Source organism: Callospermophilus lateralis, chromosome 15 (genome assembly GCF_048772815.1).
Source record: "Callospermophilus lateralis isolate mCalLat2 chromosome 15, mCalLat2.hap1, whole genome shotgun sequence".
Lineage (NCBI taxonomy): Eukaryota > Metazoa > Chordata > Mammalia > Rodentia > Sciuridae > Callospermophilus > Callospermophilus lateralis.
The window spans coordinates 33,116,705-33,134,425 of record NC_135319.1 but is presented as its reverse complement, the minus strand read 5'-3'; the positions used below and the strand labels follow the sequence as shown (position 1 = coordinate 33,134,425).

Below are 17,721 nucleotides of genomic sequence, written 5' to 3'. Positions count from 1 at the left end.
TTTGTGACTCACTGTGAAATCTTTCATTGTGTACAATGGAGGGCCCCAAGCTGGGCAGCATGGCTGGGCATATAAATCAAGGGAATATATAGAATGAGGTCAACCTGATGGTGTGGTTCCAAAATGAGCTCAGGGTCCTCTTGACTAACTTCAGACTTTGGTAGCAGCTTCTAACTTCTTGTCTCACTGGCCCTAAGTCAGTACTAGTGAACTAATATAAAAAATTGTTGTAATTGGTCACATTGGTGTGGATGCACTTTTTGGATACTCTAAGCTCCTTCTCTAAGGGGATTTCGCACCTTTGGTCTTGACTGTTAAACCAAATGGTTTAATAGAACTAAAAGTAGAGCACTGTAGGATGCAGGAAACTGTCAGTCTTCTCTAAGTTCTTTAAGAACTTTAGTACTTCTTGCATTCTCCACAAGGGCAGAATCTGTTAATCCTATTGGGTTAGAATGTAAATGAGAGCAGTGGTTTCATCAGGCTCTACAGGAACCCAGATTTTCAGCCTCCTTCTTAAGTCTGAGAAATCTTCATATTTTATTGCATCATTTGAAAAGAAGTCTTGTGTTTTCCTGATCCTAAAGAAAAGACCACAGGAATTCATTTAGCTCAGCTATCCAGAGTTGACTTACTGAGACAGGAAGTGTAGAATATACTTGGGAGGGGGAAAAGTGTGATTTTTACTTGTGAAGCAATTAACAACCAAGTGCTTTTTTTTTTTTTTTATGTGACTTACTCTCTGTGTACTTTAGGAAAGCAGTTGCCTTAATTGGCATTAAGACCCTCAATTATTAAGGAACTTCAAAATTTTTTTTATTTTAATTTGTTATGTATGATAGCAGAATGCATTGTAACTCATATTACACATATGGAGCACAATTTTTCATCTCTGGTTGTACATAAAGTATATTCACACCATTTGTGTCTTCATACACATACTTAGGGTAATGATGTCCATCTCATTCCACCATCTTTCCTACCCCCATGCCCACTCCTTTACCCTTCCTCCCCTTTGCTGTATCTAGAATTCTTCTAATCTCCCCATGTTCCCCCAACCCCATTATGAATCAACATCTTTAGAGAAAACATTCAGCATTGTTTTTTTGGGATTGGCTAACTTAGCATTATATTCTCCATCTCCATCCATTTACGTGCAAATACCATGATTTTATTCTCTTTTATTGCTAAGTAGTATTCTATTATATAAATGAATGGATAACAAAAATGTGGTGATATCCATTGTTATCCATTCATGTATGTGATATATGTATTACATTTTTGTTATCCATTCCTCTACTGAAGTGCATCTAGGTTGGTTCCATAGTTTAGTTATTGTGCTGCTATAAGCATTGATGTGGCTATGTCCCTGTAATATGCTGTTTTTAAGTACTTTGGGTATAGATTGAGGAGAGGGATAGCTGGGTCAAATGGTAGTTCCATTCTCAGTTTTCCAAGGAATCTCCATACTGCTTTCCATATTGACTGCACCAATTTACAGTCCCACCAGCAATGTATGAGTGTACCTTTTCCCCCACATCCTTGCCAACCCTTATTGTTGTTTGTGTTCTTAATAGCTGCCATCTGACAGGAGTGAGATGAAATCTTAGAGTAGTTTTGATTTGAATTTCTCTAACTGCTAGAGATGTTGAACATTTTTTCATATATTTGTTTATCGATTGTATATCATCTTCTGAGAAGTGTCTGTTCAATTTCTTGGTCCATTTATTAATTGGATCATTTTTTTTGGTGTTAAGATTTTTGAGTTCTTTATATATCCTAGAGATTTGTGCTCTATCTGATATACATGTGGTAAAAACTTGCTCCCAAGATGTAGGCTCTCTGTTCACCTCACTGATTGTTTCTTTTGCTGTGAAGAAGCTTTTCTTTAGGTTGAATCCATCTCATTTATTGATTCTTGATTTTAATTCTTGTGTTATAGGAGTCTTATTAGGGAAGTCGGTGCCTAATCCGACATGATGAAGATTAGGGCCTACTTTTTCTTCTATTAGTGCAGTGTCTCTGATTTAATTCCTAGTTCCTTGATCCACTTTGAGTTGAGTTTTGTGCATGGGAAGAGATAAGGGCTTAATTTCATTATGTTGCATATGGATTTCCAGTTTTCGCAGCACCATTTGTTGAAGAGGCTATCTTTTCTCCAATGTATGTTCTTGGCGCCTTTGTCTAATATAAGATAACTATAGTTATTTGGGTTTGTCTCTGAATCCTCTATTCTATACCATTGGTCTGTGAAAGAGGTAAAAGACCTCTATGATGAAAACTACAGAACACTAAAGAAAGAAATTACAGAAAAGAACTCAGAAGATGGAAAGATCTACCTTGTTCTTGGATAGGCAGAATTAATACTGTCAAAAAGACCATACTACCAAAAACACTATACAGATTTAATGCAATTCCAATCCCAATGACTTTCCTCATAGAAATAGAAAAAAGAAGTTTTGAAATTTATCTGGAAGAACAAGAGAGCCATAATAGCTAAAGCAATCCATAGCAAGAAGAGTAAAGTAGATGGCATCAGTATACCAGATCTTAAACTATACTAAAAGCAGCATGGTATTAAATAACTTTTATTGTCATTCAGACAAAACAAAGGTGATTCACAGTATTGACCTTCTTTATGTTGTAGAGTTCCTTGAAAAGCTGGGCTGGTGGGGGAATGGATACTCATATATCAAACCCAGCCAGTTTGCCCTGAAGTATTCAGGAGCCCAAACCCTGACTTATATTTTTGTTTATTTTTGCATGATAAATGGAATTCTCAATAAGTGGATCCACCCATCAATACCTCTGGAGGAATGTTTGACCTGTGAAAAGGATGTCAGCCTGCACCCAGCCTGCACTGAACTTTCCAGTTTCATCAATTTCTGAGAATTTCCCTTCTCCAGAATTTTCCCTCTTGTCAAATCTGGCTACACGGGAGACCACAGTACATAGTTCAGTTGATGCTGGGTGTGGCTTCTTTATCTCCCTCCCTCCCTGCCTACTTCCCTTCCTATTTGGGCATCAAAATATATTATTGCTTTTGCTACAGCTACTCCTGTATATTTTTGAGAGCATGGGGTTGACAGTAGGGTATTGAGACCAGAATGCCTCATTTCAGATACTGGCTCTGACATCTGTTTCCTTGGATAAGTTGTATAATCACTCTCAAGTTCTCTTTTTTTCTTCTTCATCAAGTCATATGAGGATAAATGTGTTACTGAATGTGAAGCTTTTAGGAGGAGTTAAGTTCTCAATATATGAGAACTTGTATTAGATAATCCTATATTCAATGTGTGTTAGTCAGCTTTGCATCACTGAAACCAAAATATCTGCCAAGAACAATTTAGAGGAGGGAAAGTTTATATTGGATCATGGTTTCTGAGATGTAGTTCATGGTCAGCCAACTTCATTGTTCTGGGACAAGGTGAGGCAGAACATCATGTAGAAGGGCACAGTGGAGGAAAGATCAATTTATTACAGATCAGAAGATGCACCTTTCCAGGACACACCCCAGTGACTCACCTCCTCTATCCATGCCCCACAGCCTACATTTACCACCCAGTCAGTCCATTCAAACTAGGATGGACTGATTAGGTTACAGCTCTCACAATCCAATCATTTTACCTCTGAACACTCCTGCATTCAAACAGAGGTTTTAGGAGGACGCCTCATATCCAAGTAATAGCACAATAGTTTTCCAACATTAAGATTGCCACAACATTGTTCTGATGGTAAAAGTCAACATAGCTTGTCATATCTTCATTTCTCTTATTAAACACTTATTTCTGAAAATGCAAAAAAAAAAAAAAGTTTGCATTCTTCAAAACGGACTTAATTTTCCTGGCAGCAGTGGTGTACAAAGGCTATAGTGAAATGATATAATATCACTTTTCCAATTTTTTTAATGATATAATATCACTTTTCCAATTTTTTTTTCTGAGTTTTATATATCTCCTTTGCAGTGCTTTGATTTGTTAAGAATTGCTGATCTATCTTATTCTTATCAAGTTCCCACTTTGGAAATGTGATAACGTATCTGTCAGTTCCAAAAACTGAGCAGAAGTATCTGCCTTGAGTTCTTGAATCAGCCACACAAATTCCCCTGAACTTGCTCCAAAATCATAATTGGGCCTGAATTGAGCCAGGCAGGGCTGAGGCACGGGGCAATGGTTTTAGATGGCTGTTCTTTGTCAGTTCCTCCCCACTACCCCAGCCACCACAAACACATTCTCATCTCTTAAAAACAAAAATCTTGAGTTGATTAAAGACAGGAAGTTAGTTTCCTGATAAATATTATGGCTGAAGGGCCATCCTTTCATCACAAGTTGCCAGTTGACTTAATTTGGAAAAGTCTTCCTGCAAAAAGTCTGTCTCCCTTCCTGGAAGAAAGCTCGACCACACGGAATACTGTGTATTCTGATAAGGAAGCATGTGAACAAACCTCCTCCAGCTTCAACCACATTGTCAGGCACTGCGTAAAGCCTGGAGTTTTACGTGTGCTTCCTTCGGCTCCTTGAGGGCAGCTGGAGGGAGATGGGCTCCTGTCATGGGAGTGTGTTGGCTCTTGCATTTTATTGTTTGAGGATTTCCTTAATGTTCTTACCAGGTTCACCGATTCCTTCCTTTGACACACAGTTATCAAGCTTAGTTCTGCTTAATAACAAAACCCCAAACCAACTTCTTGAAATGGGAAACATATTTTAAAACGGTTTTAATCCATAATTCCATACAGTGGTTTTTAATCATTTGTGATATCCCATGGGAGTTTGTAATCATGACTATTCCAATAACTAAAGAAAACAAAAAAGAAAGCACACAACCCCACAGAATTACCTTTTCAATAATCCGGAGACGGCTCTGGGACCTTAAGGGTCCTTGGAAAGAGAGCGAGCCACCAGAGTTCTTTATTCTTATATGGGGAACACACAAGGGGAGATTCCATGGAACATTCTATCCCCAAAAAGGGCAAAAGGGTAGGATTACAAAGGAACAGGTGCGTGTAGCTCAACCCCTCTGGGTGCTGCCTACTCCTAGGACCATGCTTTGTTATCTAAGTGAGGGAAAAGCCTTCACAAGTCATGGCACTACCCTGCCAGACTACAGTGATCTTTCAGATCCCAGGGGGGCATCAGGACTGAAAGGTGTGTGCATTTGGAGTGGCTCCCCACAGTTGAAAAAACGGAGAGTTTTCAGTCCTGTGCTAGAGTAACAGGCAAGTGGAGCTTAAAAATGAAGCAATTGGGCTGGGATTGTGGCTCAGTGGTAGAGCGCTCCCCTAGCACTGGTGGGACCCGGGTTCGATTCTCAGCACCACATAAAAATAAAGGCATGGTGTTGTGTCCATTTACCAAAAAAAAAAAAAAAGATTCTCTCTCTCTCTCCTTAAAAAAAAAATGAAGCAATTTTAACAAGCATGGCTCCATTCAAAACATATAATGCACCTTAATAACCTTCAATAACTTTGGTCTAAGTGTCAATTTTTTAATACTCATAACAGATCCAGTGTTTACTGTCATTTATTCCCAAAGACACATTACTGTAATCTGAACAATTTGATGTCAACTGAGAGGAAGTTGGTGGGGAGGGCACAGTTTTGGAATATAGGTTTTCAAAAGAAGAGAGTCAGTGCAGATCAGATGCCAGGTCATGACTCTTACTCCTGTTTCTATCATGTCAGTTTGGCAGGTTTCCTGTTATGAATGCACCAACCCCAGGCCCACTTCCCTCATCCCTCACATAACTATATTTTTCCAGGAATAATTTAAGGATTCTGGAGGAAAGGAGACTAACGAGCTAAGAGGTAAACAAACTTTAAAAAAGTGATAATGTACATTTGAAAATCCATTTGTGGATATATTTTGTAAACAGGAGAGTCAAAATAAATAAAACAAAATGTATACATTTAAAAATATATTCAGTTATCTACAGAAAAGGAGTGATCAGCAGAGCTGAGGGTAGTATAACCATTGTGTTTTCAATATGAAGGGTATTTTTGTAGGTTGGCTATGGAACTCAGAGCACTTAACATCAGGGCCTATTGATCATGGAGAAGCTGATTCCCTCCTAGTGGCTTATTTGAGCTGCTGTATAGGATATTTTTGCCATAATTTATTCCACCTGTGTCTGTCAATTCCTTTCTACTTGCCTCCTCCATGACATTCTGGCTCATGTTTCTTCATAAAGCTCAAAGCCAGTTATTAATAACAGCCCAGTGAGCTCCTGATCCACCAACAGCATATGGTGTTTTTCACCAGAAAGAGAGATCATTCCTTTGACTTTGGACTTTGCTTATTGAACCCCTGAACTGTAAGTGCTGGACTTTCGTTTTGTTGTTTTTTTTTAACTATAGCATTTTAAGATATTGGTGTAGGAGGAAATTTAAGGGTGGGGGGCTCTTGTTTGCTTCTGGTAGAAGGAGAATATAGTAGGTTAAGATTCACAAAGCCCCTTTCCATTTCCTGCATTTCAACATCTCTGCAAGTTTTATAGGGTGGACTATGAGAAATATTAATTAATTAGAATCCCATGCCTTTCATTTCCTTTCTGGCTAAATAAAAGCAGGAAGAGAAGCAAGGGATTAATGATGCTGTATATAAATTATTTGACTAAACCCTGTGGCAGGCTTGGTAATCTTTGACAGTGATGTCAAAGATTAGTTTCACATTTGAAAGTAACATGAGGGAGTTGGATGGGAGACATGGGCCCTTGTGTGTTCCACATTCCATGTTTGGGTGAGAGAGGGTGCTGTCTTGTTGCTTCCTTGCTTTTTAGCCAAAGGCTTTGTGTCTGCAGACTTTTTTTTTTTTTTTTTTTTAAATATATAACCGCTATTTTTGAGAGTCTTGCAAAGCAGGTCACTGTGCACTACTTTCTGGAAAAGGAGGGTCCTGAAGTCCAGAAAGACAGACACCTTGCTTGCTCCTTGTGAGCAGAGCTGAAATCTGACACTGCAGGACCACAGACTAGCATAGCTTTCTACTTTGCTTATATATGTTCAGTCCCTAAACATGTGCCTCAGGCTTCCAGACAGAATGTGTAAGGGAGGCATTATAATGACTTGGAAAGGGGCAGATATGTACCCGGTGTGAAATCCTGGTTTGGACCACTTACAAGTTGTGTGATGGCAAGCAGGAATTCAACCACCCTGAGCTTCAGTTTCCTCCCTTGTGAAATGGGAACCATAACTTGTTTTACTGGGCTTTCCAGTTTATTCATGATGTACATAGTGGCCAAGTATAGTGACAGCTATCTTAGTTATTTATAGAATTCTCCTTCAAAATTTTCTTAAATCTTCCTAATCATCTCTCATTTGTTTCAAATTCAGACCCAGAGCCTCCAAATATAGTCTCTAATGGGAAACATTAATCTAGAGTATAGAGACAATATTAAACTTTCACTGCTTTTAATATCTTCATTTTTAGGATGGTATAAGCCTGTGAATGCAGAGATGGATAGAACTAGGGTATTAGCAGCTCAGGACAATAAGTCTACAGTTACAATCAATGTTGATGGGAAGTTCCAGAAACTGTTCAGAACATAAGCTATTGCTTTTTATAAACTTACCTGACTGTTATAATCATCATTCCAAATTTTTCTTTTGGCTACTATTCTTCTACAGTTCTAAATATTACCTCCTTGCCACATTTGATTCCATTCTGTGTCTGTCTACAACAGAAAGGAAAGTTGTCTAGTTCTCTGGGCTTGGGTCTTTTGACTAAGAGAGCAGTGGTATTAATATTCCACCTCATAAAGTTTTATGAGATGGAAGTCAAAGTGTGTGTGGACTTAACTTTAGTTTTGAATTAAGTCCTTTCAGATCATGTAAGACAGATGTTATTATCGCTTATTCTCCAGATGAAGTGCCTTGTCCAAGGCTGCAAAGCTAACAGCACCAGAGCCAGGACCTAAAACCATTCTATATGGCTCCAAAATCTACGTTATCCTTGTAATCCCACCTTGATGACTGACCATCTGTGACAAAGCACGTGTGTTTTAGTCCTCTTTTTCATCACTGTGACCAAAAGACCTGATAACAACAGCAGAGAGGAGGCAAAGTTCATTTTGGTCCACGGTTTCAGAGTTTCAGTCCACAGTCAGCTTAATCTATAATTCTTGGCCTGGATGAGGCAGAACATCTTGGTGGAAGGCTGTGACAAAGAAACGCAGCTCAAGACTTGACAACCAAGAAGCAGAAAGAGCTCTGCTTTCCAAAGCCCAAATATAAACCCCAAATTGTCAAGACCTCAGTGTCCAACTTCCTCTAGCTACAGACTCACCTGCCTAGAGTTACCACCCAGTTAATCTATATCAGTGGATTAATGCACTGATTAGGGTTTACATCCCATAAATTTATAATTTACTAATTAACCTTCTTTCATTGTAGTACACATGAGCTTTGGGGGGATACCAAATATCTAAACCATAACAATAGCTTTTTGTTTTCAGCCAAAATTTACTTTGTCAAGTGCTTTACCTTTAGATGTTGACCTGTTTCACTTGAGATTTACCTTATTCTGGCCTTTCTGGTCTCATATTAGCCTGAATCAATGATGTTGGAAGATGGAGAAGGCAGTCTTTACAAATAGCCAAGTCTGATGAAACACAGAATCTAATTTATCATGAATATCAAAAAAAAATGGCCAATGTTGCTCTCTGTGACCTCGAACAAGCCTACATCTCTGGGCCTCATTTGGCAAATGAGAAGTTTATGCAAGATCAAATGTCGTTTCTGGTACCAACAATTCTTTATTAATTCAAACCTTTTACAACTATTGTTTCTCTTAGTTGAAGAGAGGAAAATCACCTAGAAATCATGTTGTAATTAGGAAAAAAAAGTACAACTATCAGGGCTGCAATCATTTAAAATCCATAATCTTTTTGTTTATTCTTATACAAGCTTTCTCATATAAGGCTTATGTCAGTGATAAGTCAATTTTCAGATTTGTGGTCGAATTTCCTTTCAGATATAATTCAACTTTGGGCAGATGTAATGGCACCTTGATTAGTTCAGAAAATAAAACTTGAACTCAATGTCAGAAACTAATAAGACACTCAAAATCCATTTACCATTAAATATGCACATTTTTCAATGAACTCCTTACTCACATGAATTTGAGGAGCTTAATGAGGGAACATCTTCCTTATGCTATAGGAGCAGTGGCCATCTCAGAAGGACACTCCTGTCCTGGAACCCTGCAGGTCCTCTGCCACATTGTTGTTACCTTCCAAAAACTTGACTTAGTTTCCTAATTCCAAGCAAAAAACAAGAAAAGCAACAGCATTGACATAATTTTCATTTGATTTCTCATGTTTCAAGAAGACAATTTTATTAAGCATAATCTTTATGGGAAAGGAGACATTTTCCAAATGGAAATAAGATGAACGCACTCAACATTGGGGTTTTATTTTTTTAAATTATTTTCCGGATAATTATTTTAAATATCTATATCTATATCTGTATATAATGTTTTTCTTACTGTGACTGTCATTTGAAAGAAATGAACTTTCAGTTTTCCATTAAATCTTCTACCTGAAGTGCAGCTCTTAAGTTGATACTATTTGAAAAAATAATTACTGCCAGAGACTATGTATTAGGATTCAGGAGAGACAAGGCTGTCCCCAACTTCTAGAAAGACAGCAACTGTTCATGGCATTGTGAGTGGCAATGGATAGAACACAGTGTAGTGACTGGTCATTTGTTATAGAAAAATAAATACTGAGGTGGTCAGAATGGATCCTGGAGGAGGTAACATTGAGTCTGAAAAGATGAGAAGTTTGTCAGATCTGTGTGTTTAGCTGCTAAAAAAGCCTGAGAATAATTCATTTAAGGGGTACAGTTTAGCAGGCAGCATGCTCAAGTATAATTAATAATAATCATCATCATTGTTTATTTACTTTCTAGGCACAAATATTATTGCATTTAATTCTCCCACTATCCTATGAAATAGAACATTTTGTCATCTTCAATTAATAGAAGTTTTGAGTACAATTAATATAACTTGCTCAAGGTCTCATGATAAGTGGCAGACCTGAGACCCAAACCTTAGTCTGATTCCAGAGCTTTATTCAACCACGAGGTCCTGGGAGCATTCTTCTTGTGTCTAGTTAATTTTAAGAGGTTAAGGGGAGAAGTTTTTCAGGTATAATGTTACCAGTGAATATACATCATATCAGTAATAAACAAGAATGAATTAGATAATAAAAATAGATAATAAGAAACTGTTCTTTTAGCTAAACTTGTTGCTAGACAGTGATCTTGTAGTTGTGGTCTGGGGAATGTCCCATGGACAAAAGGCAGATTGTTTTTCATATGAATAAATTAACAGCTCACTGCTAATTGAAAAACCTCTGAGCCCAGAGCGGTCACCGAGGATGCATCAATTGTTCAACAAGTATTTCATATTTATAAAAAGTAGCCAGGATCAAAGAAGGAGCATGGCTATTAGTGATTATATGGATAGTTCCTTTCCAGTATGATCAATTACCATTGAATTACAGTTTCTTTCCAAAGTAACCTCATTTGAAAACATTAATTAATCAGCAGAGTTAAAAGAGATTGACGTCTTCAGGCTGAGTCCTAGGTAGCATCTGGACTCCAGCACAGAATGCCGGCAGCTCTGGGTGGGCTACTCAGTGTCTTTCATCTCCCAGGAGTACATAGTCAGTGCTTTAGTCAGGTTTTTTTTTTCTACTGTGATCAAAAGATCTGAACAGAACAACTTAGAAGAGAGAATGTTTATTTGGAGCTAATGATTTCACAGGTCTGTCTGAATATATAGAGGACCAACTCCATTATTTTGGGCTCAAGGTTAGGCAGAGCATCATGGAGGAAGGGTGTGGCAGAGGAAAGCAGCTCAAGTCACCAGGAAGCAGAGAGACTACTCTGCTCAGCAAGGACAAAATATAAACTCCTCCTCCAGCCACACCCCACCTGCTTAGTTACTACCCAGCTAATCCATTCAAGTGGCTTAGAGCAATGATTAGGTTAAGGCTCCCACAACCCGATCATTTCCCCTCTGAACTTGAATTGTCTCACACGTGAGCTTTTGGATGCACCTCTTATCTAAACCAAAATAATCAGGGACCAGCACATAGTAGACCCTGAAAAAACAGAAGTTATCATAATTAAGTGACCTATTAAGAAAAAATGGACAGATATCCATGGTTTCACTTTTCCACATGTGTCTCCAGGGAACTTCCATGAATATTATCTTAACTGTTAGATATTGATGGAAACAGGAGTAGTTTTAGAAAATTCTTGTCAAAAAAGAAAATATTTTTGAAATGTAACTCATACTGTTAAGACTATAAACTTGAATCCAATGAAAAGTATTTTTCTTTTGATTGTAATACAGACTTTGCAAAGTATGTTCTGTTCTTTGTCTTGACCAAAAGTTCACATCTAATAAAGGGAAGTAGTAAGGGTCGAAGGAAATTGAGAAAAGGGAACTAGTAATACATTTTTATGGTAGATGGTTTACATTATTGTTTGTTTGTTTTTTTTTTTGCCCCCAGAAGATCAAGCTATTTAGGAAATTCACTCGTAATGTAATCCCCAAGAGTTGGGGTTGATTTGGGAAACTTTTAAATATGAAAATAATTAGATAATAAAGCTTATAAAGGGCAAGGGCCAGTAAGCTGGTGGTGAGTGAAGAACAGGGAATACCATAAAATCCAGCTCCTAGAAACCAAGGGTTATTGCTATTCTCCACTTGTCTAATGTACTGTGTGAGATGTCACTACTCAGCTGTCCAATCAATAATGAACAGGTCAATTTGAATTAGATTATTTGAACCTAAATCTTGATAGAGTCAAGAAAAAAGTAAAGAAAAAATTTAAAAACTAGACGAGAGATTACCCATTTTACTTTCAATATGACATTTTATAAAATAATGAAGAGGGCCAAGGTTGGTGGCATTCCCTGTAATCTCTGCTATTCTGGAAACTAAAGCAGGAAGATTGCAAGTCCAAGGCCATCCTTGGGAATTTAGGGAGAACCTGTCTCAAAATAAAAAATAAAAAGAACTGGGGTTGTAGTTCAGTGGTGAAATGTCCCTGGGTTCAACCCTCATCGTCTAAATAAATAAATAAATAAAATAATAAAGTGACTCCCATGTGGCCTTAGGAAACGAGAAAAAGAAAGGGAGACATTCAAATGGGAGGGGAAATTGTGATCATGCAAAGTTTCAATATAAATTTGCATAAAAATATGCTTGACCCTAATAACTTAGGGTGTCATGACTGAAATTGAAAGTCATGTCATTTAGCTGTATTTATTTATCTATTTATTCTATCGATCTATTTATTTTCATTTTTTGGTACTGACGATTGAACCCAGGTCCTTCAATATAAGTGCTCTAAGACTGAGCTACACCCAGATGTCTTTTTAGTTTATTTTGAGACAATGTTTCCCTCAGTTTCCCAGGATGGCCTAGAATTTGTTATCCTCCTGCATCAGCCTCTTGAGTAGCTGGGATTACAAGTGTGGGCCACACAGATATAATGTTAAAATTCTACATTCAAGATAAAACCAAAGCCTGGAGAGATTCACACTTAATAAGTTCCAGCATAGGTTTTACAGTATCATTGTCCCTCCTAGTGATGATTATTATCAAATAAAATCATGGAGATACTACTTAGAAAATGATAAGTGGCTGGGCATGATGGCACATGACTGGAATACCAGCAGCTCAGGAGACTGAGGCAGGAGGATCTCGAGTTCAAGGCCAGCCTCAAAAAAGCAAGGTGCTAAGCAACCTAATGAGACCTGTCTCCCTCTAAATAAAACACAGAATAGGGTTGGGATGTGGCTCAGTGGTCAAGTGCCTCTGAGTTCAATCCCTGATATCCCCCCAAAAAAGAAAATATTAAGTAATTAAATATGATTATAACTCATGCTTTAGCCAGTCATTAAACCCCTAGATTTTAAAAGTTGTAAGAATTAATACAAATCAAAGTATTGTGATGATCATAATTTTAATCCTCAGTAAAACCAGTGTGTGTTAAAAAGACCTTGTAATGATATAAACTTGTGTCTTCCAGTGATTTCAATCTAGAAACAAGGGGAAAAACGAAACAGGAACTAGCCAGGTTCCTGTTTGTCCTGAACATTTTGAGCAAGATAGGAATGTGTCCTTTAGTGAAAGAGATTTGTGTTGTTGAGCACACAAATTACACATTTTCATTAAAATGTTCCATTGATAAATGTAATTTTCCTTGGATTCACATTTGTTGTATTTGGCTTGACAGGAGTACAATCAGAATAAATTACTTTTAAATAGATGGACAGGAAAAAAGACTACTTTCTGTAGTTTCTGGTATTATAGAGACAACTACTTCCTAAGTGAAATGGTATGAAAAATAGAAACAGGGTCACCCATACTCCTCCTTCCAAGCTTAACTACTATGACTACTACTGACATTTGTATATATGTCTCTCATCTTTTTAAAATATTTATATAATCAGGTGTGAAATACATACAGAAGAGCACAGAAAACTTCTATATACAGTTTAACAAATAGTTTAAAAACCGTTTGCCAGTGTAAACACTACCCAGGACAAGAAATGAAACATTGCTAGAAGCTCCTGCCTGTCCATTTCTGTTTTTTTTTTTTTTTTTTTTTTTGCTGCTGTGACTAAAAGACCTGGCAAGAAAAATTTTAGCAGAGGAAAAATTTATCTAGGGGCTCATAATTTCAGAGTCTCAGACCCTACACAGGGACTCCATTCCCTGAGGAATGAGGATCCATTCCTCAGGGATTGAGGTGAGGTAGAACATCAGGCGGAAGAGTGTGGGGGATAGAAGCAGCTCACATGATGATTAAGAAGCAGAGAGAGGGGGAGAGAAAGAGAGAGAGAGAGAGAGAGAGAGAGAGACTGACTCTACTCACCAGATACCTGTTATGATTTGGATGGTTTCTGACATGGTGTTCACGTGTCAGAAAATGCAAGAAGGTTCAGAGGAGAAATGATTGGGTTGTGAGAGTCTTAACCCAATCAGTGAATTAACTCCCTAATAGGGATCAACTGAGCTGTAACTGAAGTGGTAGGGCGTGGCTGGAGGCGGTGGGAGTTGGGAGCATGGCTTTGGGGTCCATATTTATATTTGACAGTGGAGGCCTCGCTCTCTAAGCTGCTTCCCTCCACCATACTCTTGCACCATGATGTTTAATCTTACCTCCAGCCCTAAGGAATGGATTCACCTTTTATGGAATAAGACCTCTGAAATTGTGAGCCCTCAAATAAACTCTTTCTCTTTTAAATTCGTTCTGGTCAGGTTCTTTAGTCACAGCAGCAAAAGAGCTGACTCAAGCAATACCCCAAAGCCAAGTTCCCCAGTGCCCCACTTCCTCCAGCCATGCCCTACCCCCTTTCAGTTGCCAGTCAGTGAATCCTGCCAGAGGATTAATTCACTGATTGGGTTAAGACTCTCCTAACCCAAACATTTTACCTCTGAGCCTTCTTGCATTGTCTCACACATGAGCTTTTGGGGGACACCTCCCACCCAAACCAGAACGCTTCTCTCGCCTTCGCTTTGGTGCCATGCCCTGAGCTGGTATTCATGAATGTTATACAAAATCTTTTACTTATCTATTTATCTCTTTCTTTTTTTTTCTTTTTTCTTTTCTTTCTGGTACCAGGGATTGAAGTCAGGGACACTCAACCACTAAGCCACATCCCCAGACCTTTTATGTGTTTTATTTAGAGACAAGGTCTCAGTGAGTTGCTTAGGGCCTCACTAAATTTCTGAGACTGGCTTTGAACTCAAGGTCCTCCTGCCTCACCCTCCTGAGCTGCTGGGATTACAGGTGTGCACAGCCACAAAATCTCATAATACTTAAAAATCAAACATATGTATGATGAGCCACTCTCCTACAAAGAGAAATTTTTGTTTTGTTTTGCTCTTGGTGTTGTTTTGCCATGAAGATATTGAAGCATTTGTTTTAAAATATTTATCAGGGGATTTTTCCTTTAAAAATTGTGAATGTTTGCCCTGTCAGGAAAACTTTGGAATTCAGCTGAATCCTTCTGTTCAATGTTCAGGGTTTAGCTATACAGTTCTCTGATCAAATAAAAAGAAGATTTCACGTTTTCTGAAGTCCACTCTTCAACATCTCCTTCCTGTCTACTTTTGAAAGTAATTTCAGAGTTTCTACAGGCAGGCTCCCCACGCCTCCACTACCTCCACTACCTCAAGGTCCAATTAAACCTTTTAATGTGCTTTGACACAGGAGCCAAGGTTGCTAGGAGACCACCTGTGCTGAATGTACTGGGCCTAGAGAGAGCAGACTGAGGAAATAAAAAAAAAATAAGGAGCTCGTTACCTACTACTACCTGGGATTGATTCAGGTGAGTTCAATTCAGAGATGTGGAGGAAATAACATTTGATGTCCCATCCAGTGACCAAAACATGAGGGAGGGGTTTGAGGAAAAGTCAAGGAAGGAAAGGCTTTTTGCTATTGTTTTTAATTCTGGGCTGGCAGTGTGGCTCAGTGGTAGAGCACTTGCCTAGCATGTGTGAGGCACTGGGTTTGATCCCAAACATTTGGAGGGGGGGGTAATACACACACACACACACACACACACACACACACACATATGTAGTCATTACCTACCTTTCCCCATGCCTTCAAATCCTCATTTCCTAGTAATACCAACTGTACAGGTTAGAAGAATGGCAACTTCATGAATGCCAATAAAATGACCAAGCGATCAATGACTGAAGATCTTTCATAAGCAAACTGCTGATGATGTGAAAAGAGCTATTTCTCTTCCTGAGAATGAAAGGAAGCTTAGCATTTGTCATATAGAACAACCCATAGTGATAGCTATGACATAGAATGGTGAATGGGAATTGGGAAAAAACATTTTAGCTTATGTTTGGTTACAAATAGGTACGAAGTATTCCCTAGAAGATGTATCTTCATCACTGAATTTTAATAATGCAAATATTAGGTTGAGTGGAAAGAATCTGGATTATGAATGTGTTCACTTGTGAATACTTTTCTCTTTTTTTCCCTAAGGAGCAGGAAAATTCTGAATATGACTGGAAAAAGCTGGATATTAATTTCTACTACTGCCCCCCAAAGTCTAGAAGATGAAATTATGGGAAGACTTCTAAAAATTCTGTTTGTTTTATTTGTTGACCTAATGTCTATTATGTATGTTGTTATAACTTCTTAGAAAACTGACTTCGCATGTGAATTTCAAATTAAATTCCAGTGAGTAAAAATTTGTATTTAAATATGTTGAGTGATTTTAATTTGATGACATCACCAATTCATTCTAGAAGCCAACAGAACATTACAATAAAAACAACATTGTGCATTCTTCAGTACTTCATAGTTTATACATAAAGCTCACAAAAATTGAAATGGTAGGGCCCACCCCCCCAAAAAAAATCAACACTACTGAATTTCAAAACTGCTCAATTCTTAAACATTGTTGTTATTTGTTGTATTGACTAAAATTTGTAGGTGAAATTATAAGTGAAGTTATTTTTTAAGGATCTAGGCCTATGTGAAATTTTATGTTATTCTTTTTAACACATCATACCTAACATCCCAGAAGCACAATCTTTACATACAAAATAGCATTAGTTTATACCCATTTTCTTATAGACCTATTTTATTAGTTTATAGGTAGATTGCTTTTTTTAACCTTGAGCAATTAGATAAGAAGTATATTTCTACCAACAAAGACCTAAGAGTTAGGATTGAAAATATTTAAATATTCTTTTAGGAAAACAGTATTTATAAGAAAAGAGGGGAAACAGTGGATGGCCTGTGTTAGTTTCATATATGGGACTAAATACTCATTGTATGCCTTTTAATGAGAATACAATAACCTAGGAGACAGGTGTGGGTTGTCCCCATTTTACCAGTGAAAAAACCAAATCTCAGAGGGATTATGCCAGATTGAGTCCATAATCAGGAAGTAGAAGAAGTAGGTCTTGAGCCTTCCCAATCCATGGTATCAGATTCCTTCCAGAAGAAACCAGTACCATGTTAATAATATAATACAGTTAAAATCTGTAGAACTCAACTTTTTTTTTTTTTTTTTGGTACCAGGGATTGAACTCAGGGGCACTCAACCACTGAGCCACATCCCCAGCCCTATTTTGTATTTTATGAGAGACAGGGTCTCACTGAGTTTCTTAGCACCTCGATGTTGCTGAGGCTGACTTTGAACTCTTGATCCTCCTGTCTCAGCTTCCTGAGCCACTGAGATTATAGGCATGCACCCACCAAGCCCAGCTCAACTTTTTTTTTAAATGAAAAATAATGCTCCATTTGTGTCCCTATTCGTATATATAGTATTGCCTATGTTTATTTTTTATTCCACTTTTAAAAATCTTTTATTAAGACGATTAGGCCCCAGGGGTATAGCTCTATAGTAGAGCACCTACCTAGCATGTGCCCTTGGTTCCAAAGCCAGCCCTGGAAAGAACAGAAAAGAAAAAATTTACCTTCTTCTAATGTCTAAACTGAATTCTTTTGCCTTGTTTTCTTAATTCCTTCATTTTCTAACTACCAGTGTTAAAATATAACTGCTGAACTCCTTTGTAAACTTTTGAAAAACAAGATCTCTGTGTCCTTTAGACTTTTGTTTTCCTCCTTGGTACTGGGGATTGAACCCAGGGATGTGCTACCACTGAGCTACATTTCCTATTCTTTTTATTTTTTTATTTTGAGACAAGTCTTGTTAAATTGCTGAGA

The 17,721-nt window shown here is 37.8% G+C and overlaps 1 protein-coding gene across 1 annotated transcript; it reads left to right on the top strand.

Annotated features, from left to right (window-relative positions):
* The first annotated feature begins 6,198 nt into the window (after positions 1-6,198).
* On the top strand, positions 6,199-16,247 carry LOC143381479 (myoregulin). The gene is made up of 3 exons (XM_076835151.1): positions 6,199-6,309; positions 15,235-15,353; positions 16,027-16,247. Exon 3 carries the CDS (start codon positions 16,046-16,048, stop codon positions 16,184-16,186), a length of 141 nt encoding a protein of 46 aa, XP_076691266.1. The 5' UTR covers positions 6,199-6,309; positions 15,235-15,353; positions 16,027-16,045; the 3' UTR covers positions 16,187-16,247.
* The last annotated feature ends 1,474 nt before the right edge of the window (positions 16,248-17,721 follow it).

Bases quoted from the DNA above. Each gene is read 5' to 3' on its own strand.
- LOC143381479 (XM_076835151.1), top strand. From the start codon at position 16,046: ATGACTGGAAAAAGCTGGATATTAATTTCTACTACTGCCCCCCAAAGT.